This window comes from Nyctereutes procyonoides, unplaced genomic scaffold (genome assembly GCF_905146905.1).
Source record: "Nyctereutes procyonoides isolate TBG_1078 unplaced genomic scaffold, NYPRO_anot_genome, whole genome shotgun sequence".
Lineage (NCBI taxonomy): Eukaryota > Metazoa > Chordata > Mammalia > Carnivora > Canidae > Nyctereutes > Nyctereutes procyonoides.
The window spans coordinates 48,008,191-48,034,179 of record NW_026575051.1 but is presented as its reverse complement, the minus strand read 5'-3'; the positions used below and the strand labels follow the sequence as shown (position 1 = coordinate 48,034,179).

General features: G+C 41.1%; 1 protein-coding gene across 2 annotated transcripts in view; it reads left to right on the top strand.

Annotated features, from left to right (window-relative positions):
- The window catches only part of RNGTT (RNA guanylyltransferase and 5'-phosphatase), a 320,891-nt gene extending 310,021 nt beyond the window's left edge, over nucleotides 1–10,870 (top strand). For both annotated transcript variants that reach the window (XM_055330807.1, XM_055330806.1), the window contains 2 exons: nucleotides 6,605–6,728; nucleotides 8,222–10,870. In XM_055330807.1, coding sequence (XP_055186782.1) covers nucleotides 6,605–6,728; nucleotides 8,222–8,385 — 288 coding nt within the window. In that variant the 3' untranslated portion in view covers nucleotides 8,386–10,870. The remainder of the gene's footprint in view (nucleotides 1–6,604; nucleotides 6,729–8,221) is intronic.
- Nucleotides 10,871–25,989: the final 15,119 nt, after the last annotated feature.

The window sequence follows — 25,989 nt, the reverse complement described above, 5'->3', positions numbered from 1 at the left end:
TACAAATGCATTGTTTATTCAGATGACAAACTGAAGATATTTAAGCCGTAAAACGTTTTGTTTTGTTTTGTTTTGTTTTGGAGGAAAGAAAGAAAAGGTAGGAGGAAGGAAGCAGAGAAAGGCTAGAGATAGTATTAGCTTACTTTAGTTAACCAGCCATCAAACACTACAAACTGGTTTGATAAACTGAGGCTCATGATTCTCTTGAATTCGGTAAACATCCTCTCTGAGGATCTACCTGGGATTAAGTACTGTAATAACAGTGGGGAGATGAATGAGGAATATATATTTTAGTGATCTAGAGCCAAACCAATGAGATTAACTTGATAGAAATTCTCATTCTCTACCATGATCTATATTCTGCACCTCAGGCAAAGTTGTTTACTACTCTGATTGGTTTCCCCTAGGAGCTAGATAAAAACCTACATGTGGGTTTACAAATTAGGATCTGGGGAAGGATGAATGAATGAAAAGGTCTTAGGACAGAGGCTATGAAACTTTCTTGGTTCATTTTGCCTCATACACAACATCTCTAAGGCAAAAGAAATAACTAACACCGCCATTGATTGAGAGGATGGAACCAAAAAATTTAATGAGTATCTAGATTTTAACAATTTAGCACATGTTAAGGATTACATAATTTATCAAACCTTGGAGTCAGATTATACACCATCAACTTCATTTACTATTCTGATTTTTGTGGTACTTGGTATTTATCGCAATAATTGCCCCCAAACTCAGCTTTGCAAAGTCATCTCAAGGAATCTTATATTGAAACTGTGAACTTCTTCCAATTAATAGTTTGTATGGTGTTTAACATTTGCCGCTGTTTCCTTAAAAATTTGGATCCCTGGGTGGCTCAGTGGTTTAGTGCCTGCCTTCGGCCCAGGGCGTGATCCCAGTGTACCAGGGTCAAAAAAAAAATAATAAAATAAAATAAAATATCCCACAGTACCTCTCTTGAGTTTGTTGCAGCACACCAGGGTACCTCATTGCACAGTTTGGGAACTGTGGTCTTGGGATCTTATTCCAAGACTTTGTTTTCTATAACTGTTTATCTCTTTTTATTTTTCTATCTCTCATGAAAACCAAGCTGAAGTTTATTATCTTTTATGTAATAGTTTTTAAAGGAAATTTTCATTATTAAAAATTATGAAAGTTAAGCACATATAATATAGAAAGTTTAAAAATACAGCACGATACAGGTAAAAGTCATTCCTGATTTCACCGTCTACCAATAACCATTGCCTACATATCATTGTTTTATCTTTATGTCTGTTATTCTATATGAATATTTATTATATTTTGAGTAAGAACTGTGACTAACTCTGACTTTATTGGAAGGTAATAATCTATGGTTTAGTGAGAATTTCATACCCTGAAGTTGTGATTGTAATGACCTTTATGACAAATGACAAATAAGAGTTCTAGGCTGCCTTCTTTTTTTTGGCTGCTTTCATTAATTAAACACCTGATTGGAGGGCTTGAAGACCCCATCATTCACAAGGGAGAAAGACTTCCTGCTGCTCTGTTTCCAACCTAAGAAATGCAAAGTATGTTATTTATACATAATAGTAGTGGTGGGCGTAACATTTTTTTAAGAGGGTAACTTGTCAAGTGTTTTACTTTCTTTAATAGTGGATGCACTTTCTAATAGTAATATATCAAGGCCCTACTATAATGTAGTATTTTTAAAAGATTAATAATTCAGATTTAAGCTATTTGTATTGTTGTGATACCATTAGGAAAACTTTTCTAGTTCCATTTCATTTCTAATGTGTTATTTTATTTTCTATACCTTTATAGGTACTAGAAATTGAAGTTATTTACATGAAAGATTTTTGTTTCATCTAGTTATGTTTTTAAAATTTACCTTCTGTCACTGTATAGAGGTAGAACTTGAATTATCAGAGTACAATTATAACTTCAAAAAGAAAAAATGGCCAATTTAAGTTTAGCTCCAGAGAGCAGTTAACAAAAGATGGAGTGGAAACTTCTAAGTGAAACATCTATTCATCTGTAGAGTCTCATTGTTATTTTCTCTCTCTCTTTCCCTCAATAATAATTTTAAATTCTGACCTGAACAGGTGGTGACAGTACTTTCTTAGCATAGCCTGGACTGTTGAGGAGTGATTCTGTTCTTATAAAATCCTGGTAGAGGACTTCATGGCTGATTCTAGGGCTGGGGCAGAGAAAATACAAAGATGAGCCTGTAGTAGTATCTTGAATTGCCAGAAAGTAAATGCTGAAAATAAGTAAGTAAAAATGGAAGCAAATTAAAAGGACACAGGAGCCAACCTGAGAGAATTCCCAGTGCCAAAACTGGAACAATTTGATCAACAAAATGAATGACAGTAGTATTTTATTATAAACCAAAGAATAAAATATCCATGAGTTTATACTGATACAACTAAGTAAATGAAGGAAATGGGCCAAGTTGTTCCTTACAGAAAAAGTCCAGATAATAAGTGTAGAAGGAATGGAGAAAAGAGAAAACCCCATTAGAACACCACAGGAATAATTGCTGTGGGCAAGATTCACAGATGAATGCTAAAATTAATGAGCAAAACCTTAAGGAGAAACAGGATATTTGTACAGTCTCAAAATATCTCTCTCAAGAAACTTAGTAATTTCTCTGGTGATTCTAATAAATGTCCACAACTTTTTTGATACTCTCCTTCCCAGGAAGTGGAGCTTACTTCCCTTATTCTTGAATGGAGCTGTTTGTTCATTGTGACTAATAACTACCAGTGGAGTATGGAGAGGAGAAAAATAGTAACTTTACAGTAGTGAAATGTGGCATGTACCATCTTAATGAAGTGGTCAGAGTTAGCATCACCAGTGATAAGTCCTGTTGATACCACACACCCCCAGATGTTACACAACAGAAGAGGCACTTCATCTTTTGGCATTTGTCCCCTAAATCCATAACCTCAGTCTAATAATGAGAAACCATCAGAAAATTCCAAATTGAGGACTATTCTACAAATACTTGATTAGTACTCCTCAAAAGTGTCAAGAATGGTCTGAGAAACTGTCATAGATCATAGGAGACTAGGGAGACGTGATGACTAAATGCAGTGTGGTTTCCTGGCTGGGATCCTGGAACAGATAAAGACATTAGTGGAAAAACTAAAGTCTGAATAATCTGCATGCATTTTGGTTAATTGTGTTGAGCCAATGTGAATTTGAGATGATAAATGTAGCATGATATGTAAAATATGAACATTAGTTCTACATAGTAGAACTCTCTACACCATCTATACACAGCTTCTTCGTATATCTGGAATTCTTTCAAAATTAAAAGTTAAAATCAAACAACTCACTGATAGCTTTCTCAGTCTAAGGATATTAGTTATTATTAGTGTCTCCAGAGCAAATTAATTCAGAAAAATCCCCCTCCCCTCAAGCCTTTGTGCAGTCTCTCTATAAAAGAAAGAGGAGCTCTCTCTCTCTCTCTTTTTAAGATTTCGTTTATGTATCTACTATTTATTTATTTGAGAGTGAGAGAGCACAAGTAGGGGGGGAAACAGGAGGACAAGCAGATATGCCATTGAGTGTGGAGCCCAATGTGGGGCTCAATCTCATGACCCTGAGATCATGACCTAAGCTAAAATCATGAACTGAGCTGAAATCAAGATTCAGTTACTTACCTGAGCCATCCAGGTGCCCTAAGATGAGCCCTTGATAGCAAAACAACTTCCTCGAAACAGAGACAGTAAGCTTTAGAGTTTCATTCCACCACTAGTATTAGAAATGCAACTTTGCCTGCTCTGTATAGGTCAGTTCAGCCAACACTGATGGTTTCCTTTTGGGACTTGGTAGTGTAGGTAATTAATTGCCTAGCACTTACATTACAAAAAGTATTCTGTAAGAATAGTACAGAGTGGACCACCTGTGATTGTATTTGACTCTACCATGGGCTCTTTATTGGAGGTATTATTGTTGAGCTGCTAATTTAAAATCTCCAGAGATATTAGGGGCACATGGACAGCTCAGTCTGTTAAGCTTCTGCCTCTTGATTTCCACTCAGGTCATGATCTCAGGGTTGTGAGATCGAGCCCCAAGTCAGGCTCCACACCCAGCATGGAGCCTGCTTAAGATTCTCTCTCTCCTTCTGCCCCTCCCCGGCCCCTTCTCTCTGTCTCTCTTTCTCCCTCTCTTTAAAAACAAAAACAAAAAACCTCCAGAGATACTAGATCCAACTTCATTGGACTGTCTCTTAACCTAATTTTATTGGTATAGTCAAATAGTATAACAAATGTGGTACTCAACAAGGTGGATACGTGAACAAAATATTTTTCAATATAAAATACATTGTATATTGCTTTTTTAAAAAAAATCTCATTAACTCAAATATAATTATGAGTACAGATATGAGATCCTGATTTATAAATATTTTATTCCTATTATTTTCAAGCTCTTAATAGCTCAAACTAGAGTAACAGAGTTGATTATAGAAGGCCTAACAGAGTCTTGTTTTAGTAAATAATAATACTAAATTGGCTGTGAGTGGTTATTGTCATAATAACAAATTAGGATTTGGATACTAAAATTAAACTTCTCCCATGTATGGCAGTCATTCTCTTGATCTGACCATTAGTGACAACTGTCTTTAGTTTGTGCACATATGAAAGGTATTATTTTTGTCAAATATATTTTACTACTGAACCAAATGAGTACCTTGCAGTGTGTCTTGGGAATATAACTTGGGAATATAACTGATGTGATCAATAAAGAACAATGAATTGTTCTTTAATATGGACATACATTTAGGTTAGTATAGTGGCAGGTCATGCATTTTTCTTAAAGCTGTTTCTCAGTTGTTGTTAATGCATGCCCAAATAAATGCACAGATACTTAATAATACTGCTTAATTGCTGTAGTCATATTGAGGAGCACATAATTTACAGCAATTCTGGAACCAGGAACACAAGAATGATGAGCTATATGTTAAGGACTTACTATAATTGCTGGTCAGCAAACGTACCGACCAACTCCACATTTTTGGTACAAGCCTGTCTTGTATAGTACATACGATATAATTTTCTTGACGCCTATTTTCAAAGTGTATCTTTCCATGTCATCTTGATTTCTTTAGTGAATTTACTTTAAAGCATTTTTTGTTTTTGAAAGCAATGTGTTATTTCCTAATTTTATATTTAAGAATTTTACTGGTTGGCCATTATGTGCTATTTATTATTTGTAATTCTTCCAATGTCCTAGTAAGTTAGGAACTCCTTTGCCCATTTTAGAAATTAGAAAACGGAGGCTCTGAAAGGTTTAGAAACTACCTCTGTTAGAGCCTACATGTGGTAAATGTGGTTACCTACCTGAATGAGTTGCCTAACACTTGGCTATCGATGTCTAAAAGTAAAAGGAGGTGGATCCTTAGGAAGAAAGGGAGGGGAATTGATATTAAAATAATGAATGTTAGAGAATAATTTTGGCAAGTTTGCTAAGTGCAACGTCAATTTTTTGGGCAGGTCTTTTCCAGAGCCGATGAATCTATTGGTCCTGTTGGATTTTTTGAAAATGCAAATAATCCAATCAAGTGTAATACTCATTAAGGAACAAGGAATACAATTTGATAGTTTTTATAAAGATACGTACTGCCTAATCTGTGAATTGAAATCATCTTTAAAAAATTTGCTTCCCTTCATATTCCTAGGTGGTATTGAATCTGTGGGTAGAAAAATGAGAGCATTTCAAATAATGCTAATGAAGTTTAAATGATTGCAATCTACCATATTGTGAGGGAAAGTTGTTAGCTGTGAAAGATGAGGACAGAATTAAAATATTACCATGACTGGCATTTGATTTGAAAACTGCAAAGATAAGCTTAGGTTCCTATTTATGAAAACTATCCTCACAGCCTGATGAAATATCTTAAAAGGTTTCATAGTTTCCATGGATACTTGTTAGCTTTGATAGAGTAAGTTGTAATTCATATTCAATCATCGGAGGTGAAGTAGCCAAAAAACCCGCCAGACTAAAATCTGAAGTAGCTTCATCTGTATTTCATAGTAGTTTGGAGATGGAAAGGGTAACTAACCTAAAGATTAGAGTTTGGATTAGTTGTTACTTCTTGAAAAGCAAGCTATGTAGGGTGCACATTACCTGAATCTGATCCTGATATTTACTTTTTGTGTGTAACTTTTTCTTTTAACTAACTAGTGAAGGGAACTTCTTTAGGTTTTGACATAGGAATTTAGATGGTGAGACCCTTCTGAAAGCTGATGAACCTAAGCAGCATACTCAATTTCTGAAATCCATAGGGACACAGAGATACTGAAGGCCTTGGTCCCTATGGTAACATATTTGCATTTGGCCCAGAAGTGGCTGGTTTGTGCTTAGCCTCTTTTAATTGCTATATATTGACAGCTGTTTTCACGACTATTTGTAAAATGTCGGATTAATGAGCATGTGTACAAGGAAGTGCACACCATATCCTTAGGCTTGATTAGACACTTCAGATGACAAAAAGCTCTGCATGAAGAGTTACTGAGGTGTTTTTGGCATTCCCTAATGTGTCTGTCACATAGTGGAAGCAAAAAGCCTTTCAAATGATTTAAATATTTTCTTCAATTCTCTTTTAAAACAGGTGACAAAAGAGCTAAAACAGTATGACAACAAAATTATAGAATGCAAATTTGAGAATAACAGCTGGGTCTTCATGAGACAGAGAACAGACAAAAGTTTTCCTAATGCATACAACACTGCCATGGGTGAGTATGACAGCCTACCGGTATTTGTTACATTGAGAGAGAGAGAGAGAGAGAGGAGCGAGCGCACAGGAGTGTGCACGCATGTGCATATTAAGGTTTCAGAATCAAAATGTGTTCTGCTTGATGGGGCATGGGGTCATTCAGACCCCTGTCCTTGCTGGTTGGGAAAGAGGCTATGACTGTCAGCTCCATTTGGCTTATGGATTCCCCTCTCTAGGACTGTGCACTTACGCCCATGTGTCCAAAAGAGAAGTATAAAGGGCAGGATAATGAATGGGCTGTATACAAGTTGAATTTGTTGAACAACAACAACAACAAAAGCCATGATAATTTCAGATCTATTCAGAACTATAAAAACCATTGTTTGCCAGATGGTAAAAGACAAAATTAGCAGGGGAAAATGTAATTTCCAGCTCCTAAAATAGCTTTACAAACAATGGAGAACAAAGTAAATGAAAACCACTAAAAAAAAAAACCTCCTAAAACCTGCTATGCTATCCTTCTGAGTGTTCTTTGGGTACAATATAAATGCTTTGGGAATTCAGAATAGAAAGTTTCTTTCATGGAGAACAACATAAATTAATTAAGTTTATAAGGTAAACTAGTAGCAGTTATTGCTCTGGATTGCATTCTTAGTGAAGTTGAGAACAGAAACAGATAAAAACTAAGATTAAAGGTTAATAGAATTGTGTGCTTTTAGACTGCTCAGTCAGTGATGATGCTGATTATATGATAAGCTTATGAGAAAATACAGAAATTGCCAGTTTCAGTTTTGCAGTTTATGAAAGTTAGTATTGTACATTTAAGGGTTCTGTTGGAACTAGCATCTGTGTTCAGACAAGATGAGTTAATTTTGAAAATAGAAATAATTAAGCCAGGTTTTTTTCCCCAAAAAACTAAATATGTGAATACAATTCCAAGGACTGGTGGTAAATTTTGATCACATAAGAAAAGATGCCATATTTCTTCATAATTTTGTTGTAATACTTAACCTCAAACAAGTTATTAAAGTAAAATAGTACGATCTGTCAGGTACAGTGGAACCTCCCTGCTCAGTGGAAATGGTGGCTGGTGCTGTGATGACAAGGTGGTTTCCTTCTGACAGATGAGACTCAAGGAAGATAGCACACATTTTCTATACAAGTTTTAGTTGAATATAGACAATAGCATGATGCACGGTGGTACATGAAAATCCTATTAAAACAGTTTTGGGAAAATGAAAAACCATAGTGAAGGTGTGGTTATAATTCAAATACTTAAAGTCTTGGCTTAAAATTAACACTACAAGAAAGAGTAGCCACCAGAAAAGTCCCCATTTGGGGGGCAGGGAAGGCGGAGAATCATTTAATGTGTGAAGCATGTCACCCCAATCGGTGAAATGAAAGTGTTTAGCATAGTGGGATGAAAACCTTTCCCCTTTCACTTCTCCCTGTGGTGAGTCAGCTGCCTTAATTAACCCTCACGTTGAGACACGTGTCTCTCTTTGTCCACAGCTGTGTGCAACAGCATCTCCAACCCTGTCACCAAGGAGATGCTGTTTGAGTTCATCGACAGATGTGCAGCAGCTTCTCAAGGACAGAAGCGAAAGCATCATCTGGACCCTGACACAGAGCTCATGCCTCCACCACCTCCCAAAAGACCTCGCCCTTTGACCTAAGACCTGCCTCTGACTAAAGGATTGAGAGGAAAAATGAGTGAGAAAAAATGCTGTTGCCCCATTTTTGCAGCCAGAGAAATTCGAAAAAGAGTGTGGCTTGATGTTGATACACATTTGATTTTTTTTTTTTAAAAGAGAAGTATTGTAGCCAGCCTGTAAATATTTGATGCATTTGTTTCCTCAGTGCTACAATACATCGTGGACCTTAAACATTTTATTTATATCTGATAAACTCAGCCTTACCTTGTGAATCTGAAGATTGAAATATCCAAAGGTTTAATTGAGATTGAAATCAATGAAAAAGAGGCCTTGTTTGTATATGGATAACTTTTATCTTTAATTTATAAAGTTAGTAATCTGGAACTGTGAGCGCATAAAACATTGTATTTTTTAGAAGTTGAATTTCAACAATGGTAAATTTTCCTTTAAAAAAAAACTAGGCAATGGCATTAAACATTCTTGCTATCACTTATCATGGATTTCCTACATTTCTGAGATTCTTGTATTCAAAAACAAGTGACAAGGTTGTTAAGTATTGTACTATATATTAAACAACTTGGTCTGGCGTATATCATTTTAAGAAGTTTTTTTTTTTTTTTTGAAATGTAAGAGTAAAAAAGTAAAGCCCCATTTTTGTGAATTGCATACTTTCTAAAGAAGTATATGGAGTATTTTCATGTTTCTATTCTTTGAACTAAAATATCAGATATCCAATGTGTCTATTCTGGCTGTGGTTTTGAGTCAGTTCATAGAACTTAGATATACACCACCAGGTCCCTTTTATGTGTTGTTCTCCCAGGAGACTTTTTTTTTTCTTTTAAAAAAGACAGGGGTACTTCTGCTTTACCTCAGTGGTATTGGCACATTGTAAATTACATTAAAACACACAACTCACTGTGATTATGGGGAATGATACCAAATACAAACAATGTTGTGTTAGTTCCCTTGAACAAAACAGCAAAGGAAATGCCAGCCAACTCCTTTGATTAGAAGGTAATACCAATGGAATAGAATGCTGTCACTAGAAAATGCTCTCCCACTGCTAGATAAATGCAGAGGCAAAGCCTAGACATCTGTAGGAACTAAACATCAAGGAAGCCAAGACATTTATTTTCAAAGCCAGAATTCTATCTATGTTCTGTGCTGGGGATGCTATTTCTGTTATACATCTGAATTTTAAAACATTTACTGATAGATAATGGATTTAAAGAGCAGCTAATTGGTTATTTGCCATTGTTGAGAAACTGTGTTCTGATTGGTTTGTGAAGGAAATTCTGAGAATTAGCCTATTAGAGGCTAAATGTATTTATTTTTAGAGGTACAGGTTTTAAGTATGTGTATTTAAAACAAATTTTCATGATCTAAATTTTATATATATATGCATATATATGTCAGTATATGCATCAATGTATATTCTTCTACTAATACAATCAGACATAAAAATGCAAGTGAGTTACCCAGCAGACTGAATATCTGACAGGATTTCTATATATGATATAGCACAGATTAACCAAAAATGTATTTATATTCACCTGAGTTTTAATGTTTTTAAACAAAATTTTCTCCTGCAGTGCTTTTCTATATGAAATATTAGAGTCATGCTTGGGCTTTTTCCTTTGTTCTTTCCAAGTTATGTAATGTGTAGTGAACGTATCCAGAATGTCATTTTAGTATTTCATTCCTAGAGTGTTTTTTTGAGTTTGGGTACTAAAGGGGTTCAAATACCTGACTGCCACAATGACTGCTGAAAGGTGGAAATTTGTCAAGGTTCCATAGTGTCTTGTACAGAGTGGGTCTGAAAAACCACCTATGCAACTCCAAATAGTCTGATGCCTGCTTCACCAGGATTAGTGACTCGTTTCACATGGTATGTTGTTTTCTTCCAAGCCTGTATAATGCACAGTCCTTCTGCAGATATAAGAGCTAGTTTTTGCCAGTGATCTTCAATGGAGTTAAAATGTTTATGGTAATTGTAACCTTTTAAATGAGTTATGTGAAAAGAGCATCTCATTTTTAATATACCCAGATATTTTTTCCTTGCCTTTGTGCATTTTCCAGGATTTAATTTTCTTAATTTGTTCTTTCCTTTCAATTACAGTGAAGTATAATAGCCGGCCTAATAAGTAGATCCCATTTGGCCCCTTTAACACACTATCATCTGCAGTATCATAAAAAGTCATCTAGAAAGTCAAGGGGGGAAATCAAGAGGCAGGAATTGGGACAGCAAGAAGGACAGAAACTCTTCCCTTCTCAGTCCACTTCACAATAACCATTTTCTGACACTGAAGTTTTATAGACAACAGTAAGAAAACTTTGCTTTCCTGAGTTATCAAATATAAAAGCTTTTGCTTTGAATTTGGAAAAGATATGGATGACTTGACTGCCTGGATGGTTACATTTGCTTTCCGTGAAATGCTCAGAAAATGTCAGGACATTCCTTCTCTAATTGTGTGTCAGTGTGTATTGTAATAAAACTACTGATTTAAAATAACAGAAAGCGTATCTACTTTGTTTTGCTGGTGATGCCTTTGTGTCCGTTTATTTAACTAACGATTTTGTGTCCTTTCTTTTGCTGACATTATCCTGCCTGTCATCCATACCCATTGTAATCCATCTGGTTTTGTTGCATTCTAGAATTAACATAAAGACTTGGAACATCCTCTATTTTTCTTCCCCAGAAACCAAGAAATTGGAGTGACATAGGAAGTATAGTTTGCACCTTTTCTTTTTGTTTGGAGTGTAGGGGAGCGGGAAGAAAGCCCATCTTTAAATGATATCTGTGGTATTTCTATTTGTCCACCTCATCATCTTAGTACCCCATAGATACTCTGTTACATCATTTTTAATACATTTAATTTTTTTCAGCAGTAAATACTCTAAAGTAATGAAGTAATGACCTATCTGATTTTTTGTAGTATGGAATTTGCCATTTTTCATTTTTAAATGATGCCATTTGGAACAGTGTGTATAGTCGTTTATAACCAAAAGACCTTGAGAGTCAAGAATCAAATGCTTACAGGTGACGAAGACTAATGTTGTGGAGAAAACCTCGGGCTAACCCCAGAAATCAAGTCGAGGCCCTGCCTCTTCTTGGTTCTGGTTCTCTACCTCCATCCCCTTCTAAAAATGCTAAGATTGAGCCAGATGGTCAAAAAGAGCCTTTTCAGATCTAACATGATTCTTATGAAGGCTTATACTTTGTAAATAGCCCATATTCACGATGAAGGCAATATTACCATTGCTGAATATTTGCCAGGCACCAGGGTTGTCCTAAACACAACTACACTGTGCAGGCAGGTACCATCTCTAAGCCTCATTTTGTAGCCGAGGAACCAGAGACTCAGATAATGAACCCAAGGTGACACAGCTAGTAAGTTGTGAGCTGAGACCCAAACATGGGTCTTTCTGACTCCAACGCCCAACCTGTTGTTCAGTACTCCTGAAGGCTTTGTTGCGGTCCCAGCACAGGGGCTGCTTCGTGGCAGGGTCCCAACCTATTTTTTTTTTTTTTTTTTTTTTGGTGCTAACAGGTAATGGCTTTCAAGCACCTCTCTCCAAAACAGGGACATGAAGTTGGGATCAGCAAAGTAAATATGTTTTTAGGGACTTGTTTAACCACTTATTTAACAATATTTAAATGTGAGTGACACAGAGACCATGAAAAGAAGTTTAATATTCTCATTAAGATGCTAAATTCCAAAGACATAATTAGGAAGAAATAAGTGATTAAATTACACACTGGGCCAACATTTTTCTGATTGTCGCATAGTTAACTGTCAACTCTGATGCTCTGGCAGGTTGGTGTCAGCCTTGGTTAACCCAGAAGTGTCCCTCCTCCTACCAGACTCTGATATCAGGTGACCGCTGTGTGACAGGGTGGTGGTGGAGGGCACTCAGAGCAGGGGACTTCCGGCCTTCTAAGAGGATTTTACGTTTCAAAAAATGAGTGCATGCAGCTGGGTTGCCAACTTTTGCCATGGAAGGGCTTTACAAAATATTAGGTTGCCATTATTTCATAAAATAGAATCTTAACACCCAAAAAAGGAAGTAGGACATAATTTCGAAGGGACAGGTCTTTACGGAAAACAAATTTTGTTTTATGACTCTTTACATGGTCCTTTGCTTCTATATTTCACCCCAAACTGGTGAAAACTTTTTCATAGACCAGTGTTGGGAATCATTGCACAGGTGAAATTCCAGGCAGCTCATTCATAAGTGGGGAGAGGGACAAGAAACCCCCCTGGGAAGAAGCAGCCCCTGGTTCCATAGCCAAAGGTCATTTTCGAAGCCAGAGTTGACCATAGTATACCCTGCAGTTGTTGATTATGTTGTGCCCTTGAGATATAAGGTGTACAGGAGAAATATGAATTGTCTGAATGTTGAAAAATCCCCAAAGAGAATGAAACCCTTAGCTGTTTAAGGTACAAAAATAAGCATAGCCAAATACAACACAGAAAAACAGAATTTGGCTTTGCTAACAAATCCCACAGTCACCAATGTTCACAACTTTGAAGTGGTGCACAGTGTGTTTTTCCTTCGGGGCACTGCCACCAGACTGACCTCTCAAGGCTGCAAACCTGCTCCTGCTACTGCCCCCCAGTAAGAGCTCCCTGGCACATGACGTCAGAGGCCGGCCGTGAGCTGGTCTCAGCCTGTATCCAGATTTGGATCGAGCCTGCCCCATGATACAGCTGTGTGCCTCCCTGCTATTCCCAGAACTCTGTGTTCTGTGAACCCAGGAACTTTTGCTCATGGTGCTGCTACTGCTCTGCCAGAAACCCCCACCCTCCCTTCCTCCCAGGATCCAAGGGCCCTCCTGCCATCGCTAGCCTCCTAGATCTCACGCTGTATCGGGATAGTGTCCGCCGGCCTCCTCTCCAGACGAGGGCCTCGGCCCATAGCACAGAGGGTACCTAGGGCAGGAGGTGCAAATGCCCTGTTGTACTTGCTATGGAGACAGTCAAGATGCATTTGCTGTTGTCTCCCTCAGCTTAGCCATCTGTGAGCATGACTTTTTTTTGTCACTCTGGCCTCTTGTCATAATAGAAGCTCTAATAACATCTCGTTTCTTCAGAATTTCTTCAGAGGCCATCCATGAAGCATCTTGTATTTAATCCTGATGAGAAGCGCCTTGTCTGTTCTTGCCTTTTGTCCTGAAAATGAGTGCTTCTGAGGAAACTTCTCAGCAGGACGGATCTTAAGAAAGTGCCCTGGCCGTGATACACTCTGAGGGAAGCGGGAGAGAAGTGGCGTCTTCATCACGTCTTATTTTTTGGTGCAGTTTCACTGAGCCTGCCACATCTTCGACTGGGAAGCTCCTTCTCCCTTCCCACCTACTCCCGCCTGATTTCTGATGTTTTCAAAGAGAAATCCTCCAGTAACTGCTGAGGCTTTCAGTTCGTTTTAAAAATAAATACCAGCCCATGATCCCTTAGCATAAATTGGTGCTTCTAGCGGTGTCTTTTAGAGTGGGAAAGACAAGCGAAAGATATTATTCTTGTTGCTGCTATCGAATGCTATCTTCCAGGATCTAAAGGAATAAGAAACTTTATAGTTTTCTGTAGAAGTTCTCCTCCCTTCGGAAAGCTGCCAGGGCAACACTGTGTGGTTTTGATCTCCACTATAAACACACCGTGTGCTCTGATACACAATGGAGATGCGGGCTGTGGGGAGCTTAGCTGAGCAACACGACAACCGAAACGCTCCTGTAGAAAATTTCTTGAAAATTCCACATGTAGGTAGAAATTGTATGCCTGGAGACATCACATAACTTTTGGGATGATGCAGGAGGTGGGAGTGTCCCAGACCGTAGTGGATGGGTAGGGAGGTGCAGACAGAGAACGTGGGGAAGGGCGCTTTGGGGGGCTTGTCTAAAGCTTGTGTGAAAGACAGTGGTAGGAAATGGGGCTGTGGTCACTCCGACTTCAACTAACCAGCCAGCCAAGCACCCCTGGCCCCTTGATCTCCTTCCAGCTACCTAGCTCTCTGTTCATTTTTCTTGCAAAATTCCTAGAAGGAGGTGATTGCACTTGCTCACTGCTTATCTTTGTATTTTTTTCCCTCTCTTTTTTTTGAGAGAGGGAGAGGGCGCTTGAGAGTGGGGGAAGGGAGGAGCAGAGGGAGAGAGAAAGAGAGAATTTAAGCAGCTGCACACACAGTGCCAAGCCCATGTGGGGGCTCGATCTCACAACCCTGAGATCATGACCCAAGCTGAAATCAAGAGTCAGATGATTAACTGGCCGAGCCACCCAGTGGCCCCTCCTTGTGTTCTCTCTTGAACCCTCTGCCAACAGGCTCTGTCTCTACTGAGACCGCTCTTGTCACTCCCACCAGTGCCCTCTGCAGGGTCAGATCCACTCTCTTAATTGACCTATCAGCACTCTCAGCATTTGAGAGTTTCTCACTCCCTGGTTTTTGATTTTGTTTCGTTTTTTCTCTTTCTCTCTCTTTCTCAACTCTTTTTAATGAGAAATGTTCAAAGATATGCAAAACTAAGGAAATGATACAGTGAACCCCCATCTACCCATAGTTAGCAGGGATCAGTTTGTGGTAGTTCCTGTTTATTTACACACCAACCAGTCCCCCATCCTCCTTCACATGCGCATGTGCGTACATGCACACACACACACATGCACATACACACGCGCATGCCCTCTCCTTGTTGAACTCTTGCTGCACTTGGCCTAAGCCACTATTGTATCTTGGTTGTCTTTCCTCCTACCTACTGGTCTCTCTTGCTGAGCCCTCTACTTCCTCCACCCCTACATGTTGTAGTGACCAGGCTCAGTCCATAGGCCTCTTTGCACATGTGGACAGAGTGTAAATTCTAAGAGATCTCTCCTAATCCCTGAACGCTAATACCATCTATATACAAACAATTTCTAAATTTATTTTTAGCCTGGATCTTGCTTGTGAATTCTAGACTCAAATATCCAACTGACAACTTGACATCTTCACTTGGATGTTTAATGGTCGCCTCAAACTTAATACACCCTAAACTGAACTCTCCTCCCCTCACAGACTTGCTTCTCTTCCCACAGCCTTCTTGTAGAGCTTAGTTAATGGCAACTGCACTTTTCCAGTTGCTTCAGAATCATCCTTGATTCTTTTCTTCTCTGACACTCCACGTCCAATCCATCAGCAAATGCTGTCAGCACCCCCTTCAAACTGTATCCAGAATTTGACAACTTCTCAACCTCTACAACGTCTCTCATCCCATCTCTTGCCTACATTATTGCCATAGCCTCCTAACTGGTATCCTGGTATTCATTCTCCTTCATCCCCTCCTCCGTCTGTTCTGCACACAGCTGTCTGTAATATTCTTTAGAACATGTCACTCAACTACTCAGAACCTTCCAGTGCCTTCCACCTCATTCAGAATTAAATTCTAAATGCATACCATAGCCCACAAGGCCTACATAACATGGCCCCAGCCGCCTCTTCTGAACTCACCTCTTATCCTACTCCTTGTTCACTCTGCTCATCCTACTGGCACCTTTGTAGTTTCATCTTGCCACGCATGTTCCCACTTCAAGGACTTTGAACTTTTCTTCCCTAAATGCTCTTCCCCTAGCTATTCATAAGGCTCACTGTCCTTTCATTCTAGTCTCTAGACAAATGCCACCTCATCAAAAAGGCCTGGCTGACCATCCCATCTAAAGTGCTATGGCCCCCATCACCACCTGCCGTCTTACCCTAATTTATATTTCCATAAGCACTTACTAACATGTTTATGTGTTTTCCTGATGTCTGACTCTCTGCCCTTGAATACAAGTTCTAGAATGTGAACTGAATTCGATTTCATTCATTGGTGTATTTCTGTGCCTAGGTCAGTCTGGCACAAAGTATAGAAGTCTAATAAATATTTCTAAATCTAGAAATGGATAGGGTGGCACAGATAGGCTGGGGACAGATTATGAAGGGATATGAATGTCCAGCTAAGAAGTTAGGCTCAGTTTGGTTAACAGTAAGGAGCTATTGGAAGCTTTTAAACATGGGCATTCTTTATGAGAGTTTGTCTAAGGTGACAGAAGAAAGAAAAACAAGATGACAGGCCAGAGGAGAGGCTATTGTAATCCCAGTGAGAGGTAAAGGACCTAGAATAGGATAAAGTATACCTAATGGAAGAGAGGGATGTGACAGGCATTATTCAGAAGGGGGAATCATAAAGATTCAACAATATGTTGAGAAGCCCAGATTACCTTCAGAGGTTTGAACTCAGTGGGGGAACGGTGGTGCCCTTCCCAGAAACAGGAACATGAGAAGGAAGAGCTGATTTGGGGCTGGGCCCTCTGAGCATGGTGAACTGGAGGTGCTGTCAGGAGATTCAGATGGAAATGCTCAATGACAAGGTGGAAATTTTAGAATGCAACTTGGAGAGTCAGACAACTAGCAAGATTTTAAATGTGCTCACACAGCAGTGATGGAAAAAGGAATGTGAGTGGAAGGTATCGAGTAAACAGAGGTCAAGCAACCCCCGTGTTAGTGGGTGGAGAAAAAAATAGTAAAGTAAGTAAGACATCAGGATGTCAGATCAAATAAAGCTCAAGAAAGTAAGGAAAAGAAAATAAAGTCGAGAAGGTATAGCCTGCAGCAGCCGAGAGAGAGGTGTGTCTTGATAGAGGAGGCAGGAAATAGCTCCCATTGCTTCAGGAGCAAGTCATGGAGAGAGAAGGACTGAGATAAAGGTACATAGAGAGAGAGCCTTCAGAAGTATGATAGGGATGGCTGGAGTGAGGGGAAAACCAAGAGAAAATATGAGGAAATGAAGGTGGTAGGGTTTGGGCCTTAGCCTGTCAACAGATGAATGACTGTTCCCAAAGGGTAGTGGTGGTGCCATGTATTCATGTCACGATGACCTGTCCAGCTTCCCATCCCGTTTCAAGATACCCTTGTGTGTGGTCAGGGACTCCTGGGTCTGGTGGAGAGGTGTTGATCCTCTCTGCCCTTGGTCTGGCTGGGTGGGGCGACTGTTGTCTCCAGCTGAGCCTTGTCTCTGGGCTCTTGAGAGGGAGCGTCTTGGGATTCCTGCAGGTAGAAGTTCAAGGGCCAACCCCAAGTACACATGCTGCTGCTGCTCCACCAGGGAGCCTAGGTGAGGTAGGTCTCAGAGCCTGACGCTGCCCAGCCCAGAGAGGCTGTGGGGCAGCTGAGTGCACTGCCTGGGGTGTGGCTTTTTAGAAGAGGTTCCTGGGAACTGGTGAGGGCAGGTATTTAGGGCGTGGGCTGTCTCGGCCTTCCTGTATGTCAGAGATTCCTGTCCACTGTGACTGACAAACTATTGTGGTGGCTCCGTTTTTAGGTATAAGGAGACTGTTTTAACAATGCACATGCATCCTGCACATTAGGGCCTCATCATTATTTAGAAATAATTTATGTAAAAACAATTGTCTTGGAGTGGAAGCCCATTTGCTTTATCACAAGTAACGTCAGCAAGAAATCACAATGAATTTGTATGTAGAAGTGAAAAACAGAGCATGTTACTGAATTCTTTAAATATATTCAACAGTTGACGTTTTTGAAAGGTTGCCAAAAAATGGCTTTAATTTTTTTCATTCCCAACATGGGCAAGGTTTCTCACTGATATTGACTACCAAGAAGCTGAAGACATTATCATTAAAAAGTTTAATCAGGATTTTAGGACATCATTTAAAACATTAAATCTGATATTAAAAAGGCATGTTCATGGAAGCTAGGTCAGGTTCCTCATTTAACATTTTGAAATGATTTTATTTTGAAGTTTCATATAAAGTTGTGTCTTCCCTTAAAACTTTGTATCTTACTTTTCCTTATCACAATTTTAAAATCTAAAGAAAAACAAATGGACCTTTCCCCCCAAGACCATATAGACACCTTTAATGCTTTAGCTTACCCCAGGGTGCCCTCCAAAGATTTGTCATTTTCTGTGTTTGCCATGATGTGAAAAGTGCCGGGAAGTTTGTTCTGATGGCTGAGGATTGGAGATTGGCCAAGTGAAAGAAGAAAGTTGAAAAGATGAGGGATTTAACTCCACGCTGGGTAAGAAATCAAGGAAAGTTAGATGATGGCCTGGGTGAATGGGAGAGTGAGAAGGCCAGTTTGAAAGACCAGAGTGGAGAGTCAAGCTACACTGAGAAGGGCAGGGCACTGCTTTCCATTTCTCCACACTTGTATTTTCTTTGCTGCCTCATGCCAGTATCAGGACTATTTTGTTATATCATGACAGGAAAACAAACTCACCTACTCTAGATAACTACATAGTCCAGAAGGCAGGAATGATGACTTCAGGATCGGTTTCATCCAGGAGCCTTGCAACTCTTAACTTCAAGTATCATTGGGCTTCCTGTGGTAGCTCCTGGTCCTTTAGGAATCACATCTCAATTCACACCCATCATAAAGAACAACTGTCTACTAAGAACCCCAGCAAAAGTTTCATTACATTTCACTGCATCTGATGATCATTTCCCCCTTACTGAACCAATCACTGTGGCCAGGAAATATAATGCCCTCTGGCCAGGCTTAAGGCTGGTACCCACTGCTATAGCTGGGAATGGAACCAAGTCTCCCAAGATCTCCCTTCTTTAATCACTTTTAGCATTTCCTTTTGGCCCTACCTGAGGTTTATTCATATTCATTAGTTATAGTCAAAATGTTAACCAACTGTAGGCACTGGTGCTGACCAATCAGAACAGCTCTGGAGCAGCATACTGACCGTTCCCTGCCAAGCCAGGTGTTAACTCTATCTGGTTGCTAGGTTATAGGGAGGTCAGGGGATATCAGGGGAGAGGCAGGATACCTGGGAGGAGGAATTTGCAGGTGGTGATTAGGGAAGAGATTGTTTCCCAACTAGTATTCAGCTAGTTATTTATAAGCAGCGTTGCTATAACAAGAGTAGTGGCACTGCTAGTATTCCAGCTATTTTGGGGTGTATTTAATCCTTTCCACCACCATACATAGACCATCTTCCTAAAGGTTTATTTGTTCCTAAATCTCAGATAGCACCTGACAAGGTACATTTGTTCATTCACTTACACAGCAAGCATTTCTTCAGCCTAACAAATAGTGGGTCCTGAATAATTTAATTGAATGAATGCAATGGCCTCCTTTAAAAGGGTTGCAAAAAAAAAAAAAGTATTACAGTTAAAGGAAGATCCAGTTTAATTTAGGAGAAAGAATAAGCAAAGTTTGAGGAAACGGATAGGACTTCTAGGGAATGTATGATAAATAGACACAATCAAGTTGCCCAGGGACAGTGATGAAGATTCATCTGGAGCTTGTCTTGGTTACAAATATATTTCCCCAGATTTCTTGTTGATGGGATCCAGTGGAAAGGGTGCTTGTGGGGTGCGGGGCTAGAAGGAGGCCAGGTGGTATGCAGAAGGGACGGCACTGCCCTGGGGCAAGAAGCAGGCAGAGTGATGACAAGCATGAGGCTGGCTAGCTGGAGGAAGTTTGGGAGGGGGGAGCTACTTCCAGGCTCCCGATCACCTTCCTGGGATCTTCCCAGAGAAGAAAAGCATGAGACTGGGTTTGAGCTGGAAGTCCTCTTCTGGGGCATCTGGTCCCATTTTAGAGGTAAGTAAAGTGAGACCCAGAAATACTAGGTGACTTTAGCACCGCTGGTCCCCGTCTTTCTGATTCTCAGCTCTCTTGGTCTTATTCCCTGTGAAGATAAAGATGGGGAGGAAAAATGATTGCCTCCAGATAGGCAGGCAATCTAACCTTTGACAAAGCCCATAGGTAGCCCAGAGGTGGCTGCCCTTTGCCCTGTTTTCATCTGGAGCTTGAGCGACAAGAGGCGCCCAGATGCCCATGGGGAGCACAGGTGCACACACACACCTCCAGGGCTTGGAAGTTTATTCAAGGTGAAGCAAAGACCACACGCACCGCGGATGGGTGCTCTGAGTTGCGTAACCTACAAGCACATGTCTACTTAGAAAAGTTTGATTTTGATTGCCATAGAAGGCAAAACATCTTAAAATGAAGTTGAGCTATCTTTGGGTAGGATGCAAAACCGCCCATGGGTATATCACATCAGAAACGATGTGTGATTTCTTCCAGTCCCTCAACTCAAAAAAGATGAACAGATTTAACTGATGCATTCTAAAAATAAATAAATAAATAAAATCTGCTTGGAGTTTGAAACCAAGTATAGAAGTTTCAGGGTCTCTTTTTTTTTTTTTTTTGGCGAGGGGCAGTTGGCGGATAGCAAGGTAAAGGACACTGGAATTTTTTTTCTCCCAGTGGAAAGACAGAGTTATAACTGTACTGTTTTAGCTCTGAGCATTTTCTACTGAGTATAACAAAATTACTAAAGGTCACAGAAACAAGGTTGGCTTGGAAAAAGTTATGAATGGTGGTTATCCATTTAAATCATCACACATATGCCAGAGGAGATTTCATCTGAGTTGAAAACCAACACTCCTCTGTAGTGTCAGTAACAAAACAAGTCAAACCCAGAGCTGACCCGACTCACAGGACTCAGATCAGGAGACACAGCATCTGCCGCAGGACAACCAAGTATGGGTGCAAACCAAGTGAGGGGGCGTGCCCTTAGCTCTCCTGTCCCGCCACCCTCCAGGGTCCAGGGTCTTGGGCAGCGGTGGTGGCCCTGCAGTCTTCATCACTCAGTCATCCTCTCTGGCAGCCAGGGGTTCATGGGCCTTCCTCTTATTGGAGGCACAACTGAGCTTTCCCTTCTTAGGTAACAAAATCTTCTGGGTGGGAGCAGAATGTCCTTCATGGGTCATCTAGTATAAAAATAGGCAACTCACTAAATTAATTTTGTTGTGTAAGGACCCCTTACCCCCACCCTTTGGACTGAAAGTTTATTTTTTTAGTTCTCTTTTGTCTTTTTTAGAAAAGAGATTTAATGTGTTACTGTGGTGCAGAAAATCAATGCTTTGAAATCAATGGTAATTTCTCAGGCTGTTTAAAATTATTCACATGGCTGGCTAAGGCTGCTGCTGATAGAAAAACACAGTTTTGTTGCAGAGGAAGACTTCAAGTTGGAAACCTCACTGGTGGTGTGTATCTGCACGTCTTTTCTTGTTAGAACTTGAATATTTATCCTGCAACCCAGGCACCAATCCTCGTAGGGTGCTGGAGGCTCTAGCATGTGTCCCTCTGAGCTGTCAGCCTGGCCCTCCGAGCTTCCAGGGGGAATGTATGAGGCCGGGGATGGGCGGGGGGGGGGCGGGGAGTGTGGACAGCAGGCATGCATTGTGCAGACGTGTGGTAAGTGATGCCAAGCTTGAAGAAGAGTGAGGTATGAGGGGTACACGTTGCAGTGGAGGTTTGAAAGAGGCCGAGAGAGTCCTTGGTTCCTTTAGGAAATCTGCCTGGAGGAAGAGCCGTCTTCTTGAGCCAATACTGTGCAGAACTTTGTAATGAACACACCACATCCAGCCTGTGATTAACACTCCCAGCAGCTCTGGGAAGTAGTCATCATTATCCTTACCGTGTGGGGGAGTGGACTGGGGTCCAGAGAGGTGGACCTGGGATTGCATGGGCCCAGACACACAATTCTACAGGTTCAGGGCTGGGCTTGGTGCCATGAGGGGACCTTAAAAAAATAGAAGACCCCGTTCTCCTGGAACTCACCCTAAGATGGAGAAGGTAAGGTGCCTAGTGTAAAAACCCTGGAAAATTATTTGTAGCAACTTGTATGCTGAAAGAATATTGATTCACATCTGCCACTAATTAGGGTGTTCCTGGCAGGGAGTAGTGCCTTCGCCTAGGAGGCCAGTTCTTTGGATGCTATAGCAAACCCCCATCCCAAGTACCAAGTACCAAACAGACAGCTGGGCCCCGTCCTATTTGTTCTTACTGAGGCCCAGACAGCTGTCTGACAGGGACACGCTCCTAGGACCCTCCTTCTCCACCCCAGAGCTGGACTCGTCATCACACTCACCAGTAGGGGGTCATTCCTAGGCCTGTATCACCCATATGGTGCCTCTGTGGGATTGGAAAAACTGCCTCCTCTGGGCAAGGCGGCACAAAGATTGCAGAGCCTCTAAGCCAAGAGTGAACTGGTGCTCAGCCCCTTCTACCCAAGAGCAGAACACTAACTGCACATCCTAAGGGGTGAGCCTGGCTATTCTTTCTCAGCTCTTCCTGGAGCCAGCCAATGCCCCGCCAAGCAGCTCACTCCATTATAGCTGCCCCTGGAGAAGTGTTTCCCCCAAACCCAGTACTTCTATCATCCCCAAGAAGAATTTGGTTTGGACAGTGGTTATTAAAATTTCTAGTTCTAATGATCATTCTGGAGAGTGCACCTGGGGTGTTGGGGAGGCAAGGGTGGCAACCGAATAGATGGAAACAAGGAGTCGACTCCCTGGAACTTTGTATGCTTCAGCCACACCAAATCACAGCTCAATAAATCAGTCAGCAATAAATCACACCAGGGTGGGTGAATCTGCACCAAAATTCATTAATAACATTGTCACCGTTCACACCATAGACAAATGCTGTCCAGATAAATTATCAGAAACAGAGGAGGGGCGCCTGGGTGGCTCAGTGGGTTGTGTCTGCCTTTGGCTCAGCCAGGAGTCTGCTTCTCTCTCTCTCTCCCTCCCTCTGCCCCTCCTTCCCCATTTGGGCCTTCTCTCAAATAAATAAATAAAATCTTTAAAACATAATAAAAAAGAAGCAGCAGCCAAGTTGCCTGAGAAAAATGTCAGTGACACATCACAACACAGACAATCTCTTGAGGGAATCAGGACTGCAGTTGATGTGCATTCTAGGGAAAACCTCCCAGCCTTCATGGAAACATTCAGAGGCATTTTCCTTCATGCCACAGGTGTAGCTTGCTTTATTGACAGAGACATTCCTGAGAAGTTGTAAATAATTTGAGTTTGGGGAAAAAATAATTTATACTGTGTTCAAAGAGAACTCAATATTTCACACACTACTACAGTTAAGATTCTTCCTTTTGGAGGGAATTTTTTTTTTTTTTTTTTTTTTTTTGGCAACTCCTGCTCTTAAACCAGTATTAACCTGGAGGCTATAACTGAGCTCCAATGGCCTCGTTTAGGGAAAAATTATAGGCAAAATGTGTGTATATGTGTATTTTTTCTGGAAAGGCCCAGAGCTTTGGGATACCTGGGTGATATAGCAGTTGAGTGTCCGCCTTTGGTTCAGGTCATGATCCTGAGGTCCTGGGATTGAGTCCCATACTGGACTCTCCGCAGGGTGCCTGCTTCTCCCTCTGCCTATGTCTCTGCCTCTCTGTGTCTCTCATGAATAAATAAATAAAATATTTAAAAAAAGAGGTCCAGAGCTTCTGCCTAATTAATGCTCAGAGGGTTTAACAATCCAGAAGCAGTTTAAGAACCGAAAGCAGTTTTTTGGATAAGTTTGGAGTTGAGTATTTGAGCACACCTGTGCAGATCTGGGCAGGACAGTCCCTTAGATGTGCTTACTGCCATGAATTATGTTCAGGCCAGGTGACTCCCTTGTTCTTGGCACCTAGCAAGTTATCACACCTTTCTGTGAGCATCTGTAAAAATTATAAAAGAGGAACCCTGGACACAGAGCTGACCCTGCCTCCCATATCCAAAAGGAGTGACCAACCTATGTTCATGTGGGGTTATGCTACTTAGCCCCTCTTAGACATGAAGGTTATGGCTAACATGTTGCCTCAGAGCCAGCCCATAGTATGTCCCGGGCTTCCTAGAAGGGCACAGTCTGGAGTCATGCTGTGTTGAAGAGTCTGTTTGAGGCTCTAGCTGCACTGTCTACCTAGGCTCATCCTTTGAGTCTGGACATGCAAGGCCCGAGCCCCTTTTCTCCCTCAGCTTCGCTCTTCCATGAAAGGAATAGATTCAGTAACACGAAAGGTGTCCCTGTGGTCAGTGCATCTTTGCTCGGAGTTGTCATTAAGTGCTAGTGGGTCGCTGGATTTTGCATCACACTGGATCCTAAAGGACAATGAACTGGGTCAGCAATTGTTGAGGTTGGACTGATGGCCATGATGGAATGCCAGGTGGAAACTGGGAAAAGTAAGTGATTTATTTACAGGTGGCCAAGTAACTGAAAGTGAAAACTGCTTGCCCCTCACTGGGACATCAGGATTATGGTTTCTTTGCTTTCCAAGCCAAGTGCTTGTTTATGAACATTGTCCAATAAGTCACCACTGACAAGGGACATGGGAGAGTGACGGAGCCAAAGGCTCCATGACCCTCCAGGAATTGCTGGGCTCCATTCCTAGTTCTGAATGAAAAGCTGAAGCTCCTTCATTTTCCTAGATTGTTAGACATGAGCTGGGGTGCAGGACTGGCCTCCATCAGCTAACTTGCAGGCTGACTTGAGTCAGTGAAGGGTAGTCAGACAGAGTCCCACACCTCAAATATTTTCATTGCTGTCCCTGTCCCTCCATTCCAAGAAGGGAGATGTGAACCTGGCATGCTGGCCGCATCTGCAGTGACTTGTGAGAACTTAGGACTCTCTGCCCCACCTTCCACGTGGCATACACGCTGCTCAGGAGACTATAAGTAATGTTTCAGAGATCCAAAAATTCAGAGAGCCATCTTGACGAAGCTAACCAAGCTCCATTAGTGTCTTTTAGACAACCCCACGACAAAAAGCATTTCCCGTGCCAATGCACATGGTAGAATGTTTTCTTTTTGATGATTTCAGAGATTTAAAAATGTCAAAAAGATTCTGGCTGTAAATGTCCCCACAGTGATTTTGTCATTTTGCAGAGAAAAGAAAGCAAGCTTCACCACCACCCCTTTCAGAATAGACCAAGCTGCAGAATAGACCACCCCTTTCAGAATAGCCCAGCCCCTCCTTCAACTACTCCTTTCTACCACACCCCCAACTTATTCATATTCTGATCTTCAACGCATTTGAAAAGATGTTATTTCAAATGTTCCGACCAGAGAGAAAATCTTCCTCCTGTTTTTTAGAGCCTGCCATCAAAGGACTTAATCTGCATTTGGGTGGCTGCAGATGTGGGTGATGGAGGCTGGAATCATACACAATGTGGCAGAGCTGGCTGTCCTCGGGCTTCATCTGGCAGCCCCTGCCCACACCACTGAAGCCCCCCAGGTCCAACAGCAGAGCCCACTGGTCCAAGGTGTCACAGCCCAGAGATGGGGAGATCCCAGCCCTCCCAGAGTGAACTGTGTGTTTACCTGGGGAGTGGCAGTCAGAGAAGACACAAAAGTTCACTCAGGCCTTTCTAAATCAGTACTCACTACCAATTGATCAAGGTTAAGACAAAATTTTCCCTTGCATGCTTTGGGTAGGAGTCAATTTGCAGAGATTAATCAAATAGCAAAAATTGATGGAGAACTTTTAAAAACAATCTGAGAAGACCAACAGAGTCATTTGTCTGACAAGTATTTGATGGTTTACTGTGTGTCAGTTGATGAGGGTAGCGACATATATCCCTCTTTTAAGGAATAAAGCAGACAAATGAACAACAATCCCTGGGTGCCTATATGCCACCTGAGATGGTATGAGGTGCTATGGGAGTGGGCTGAGGGTTGCTTATGTCAGACCCAGGGATTGGGGATCTTGGATGTCTTTCTTTCCTGTGGATGTCATGTCAAAACCAAGACCTGAAAGACGTAAAGTGAGGAGGCAGTTTGGAAAAATCATGCTGACTGCCACGTGGGC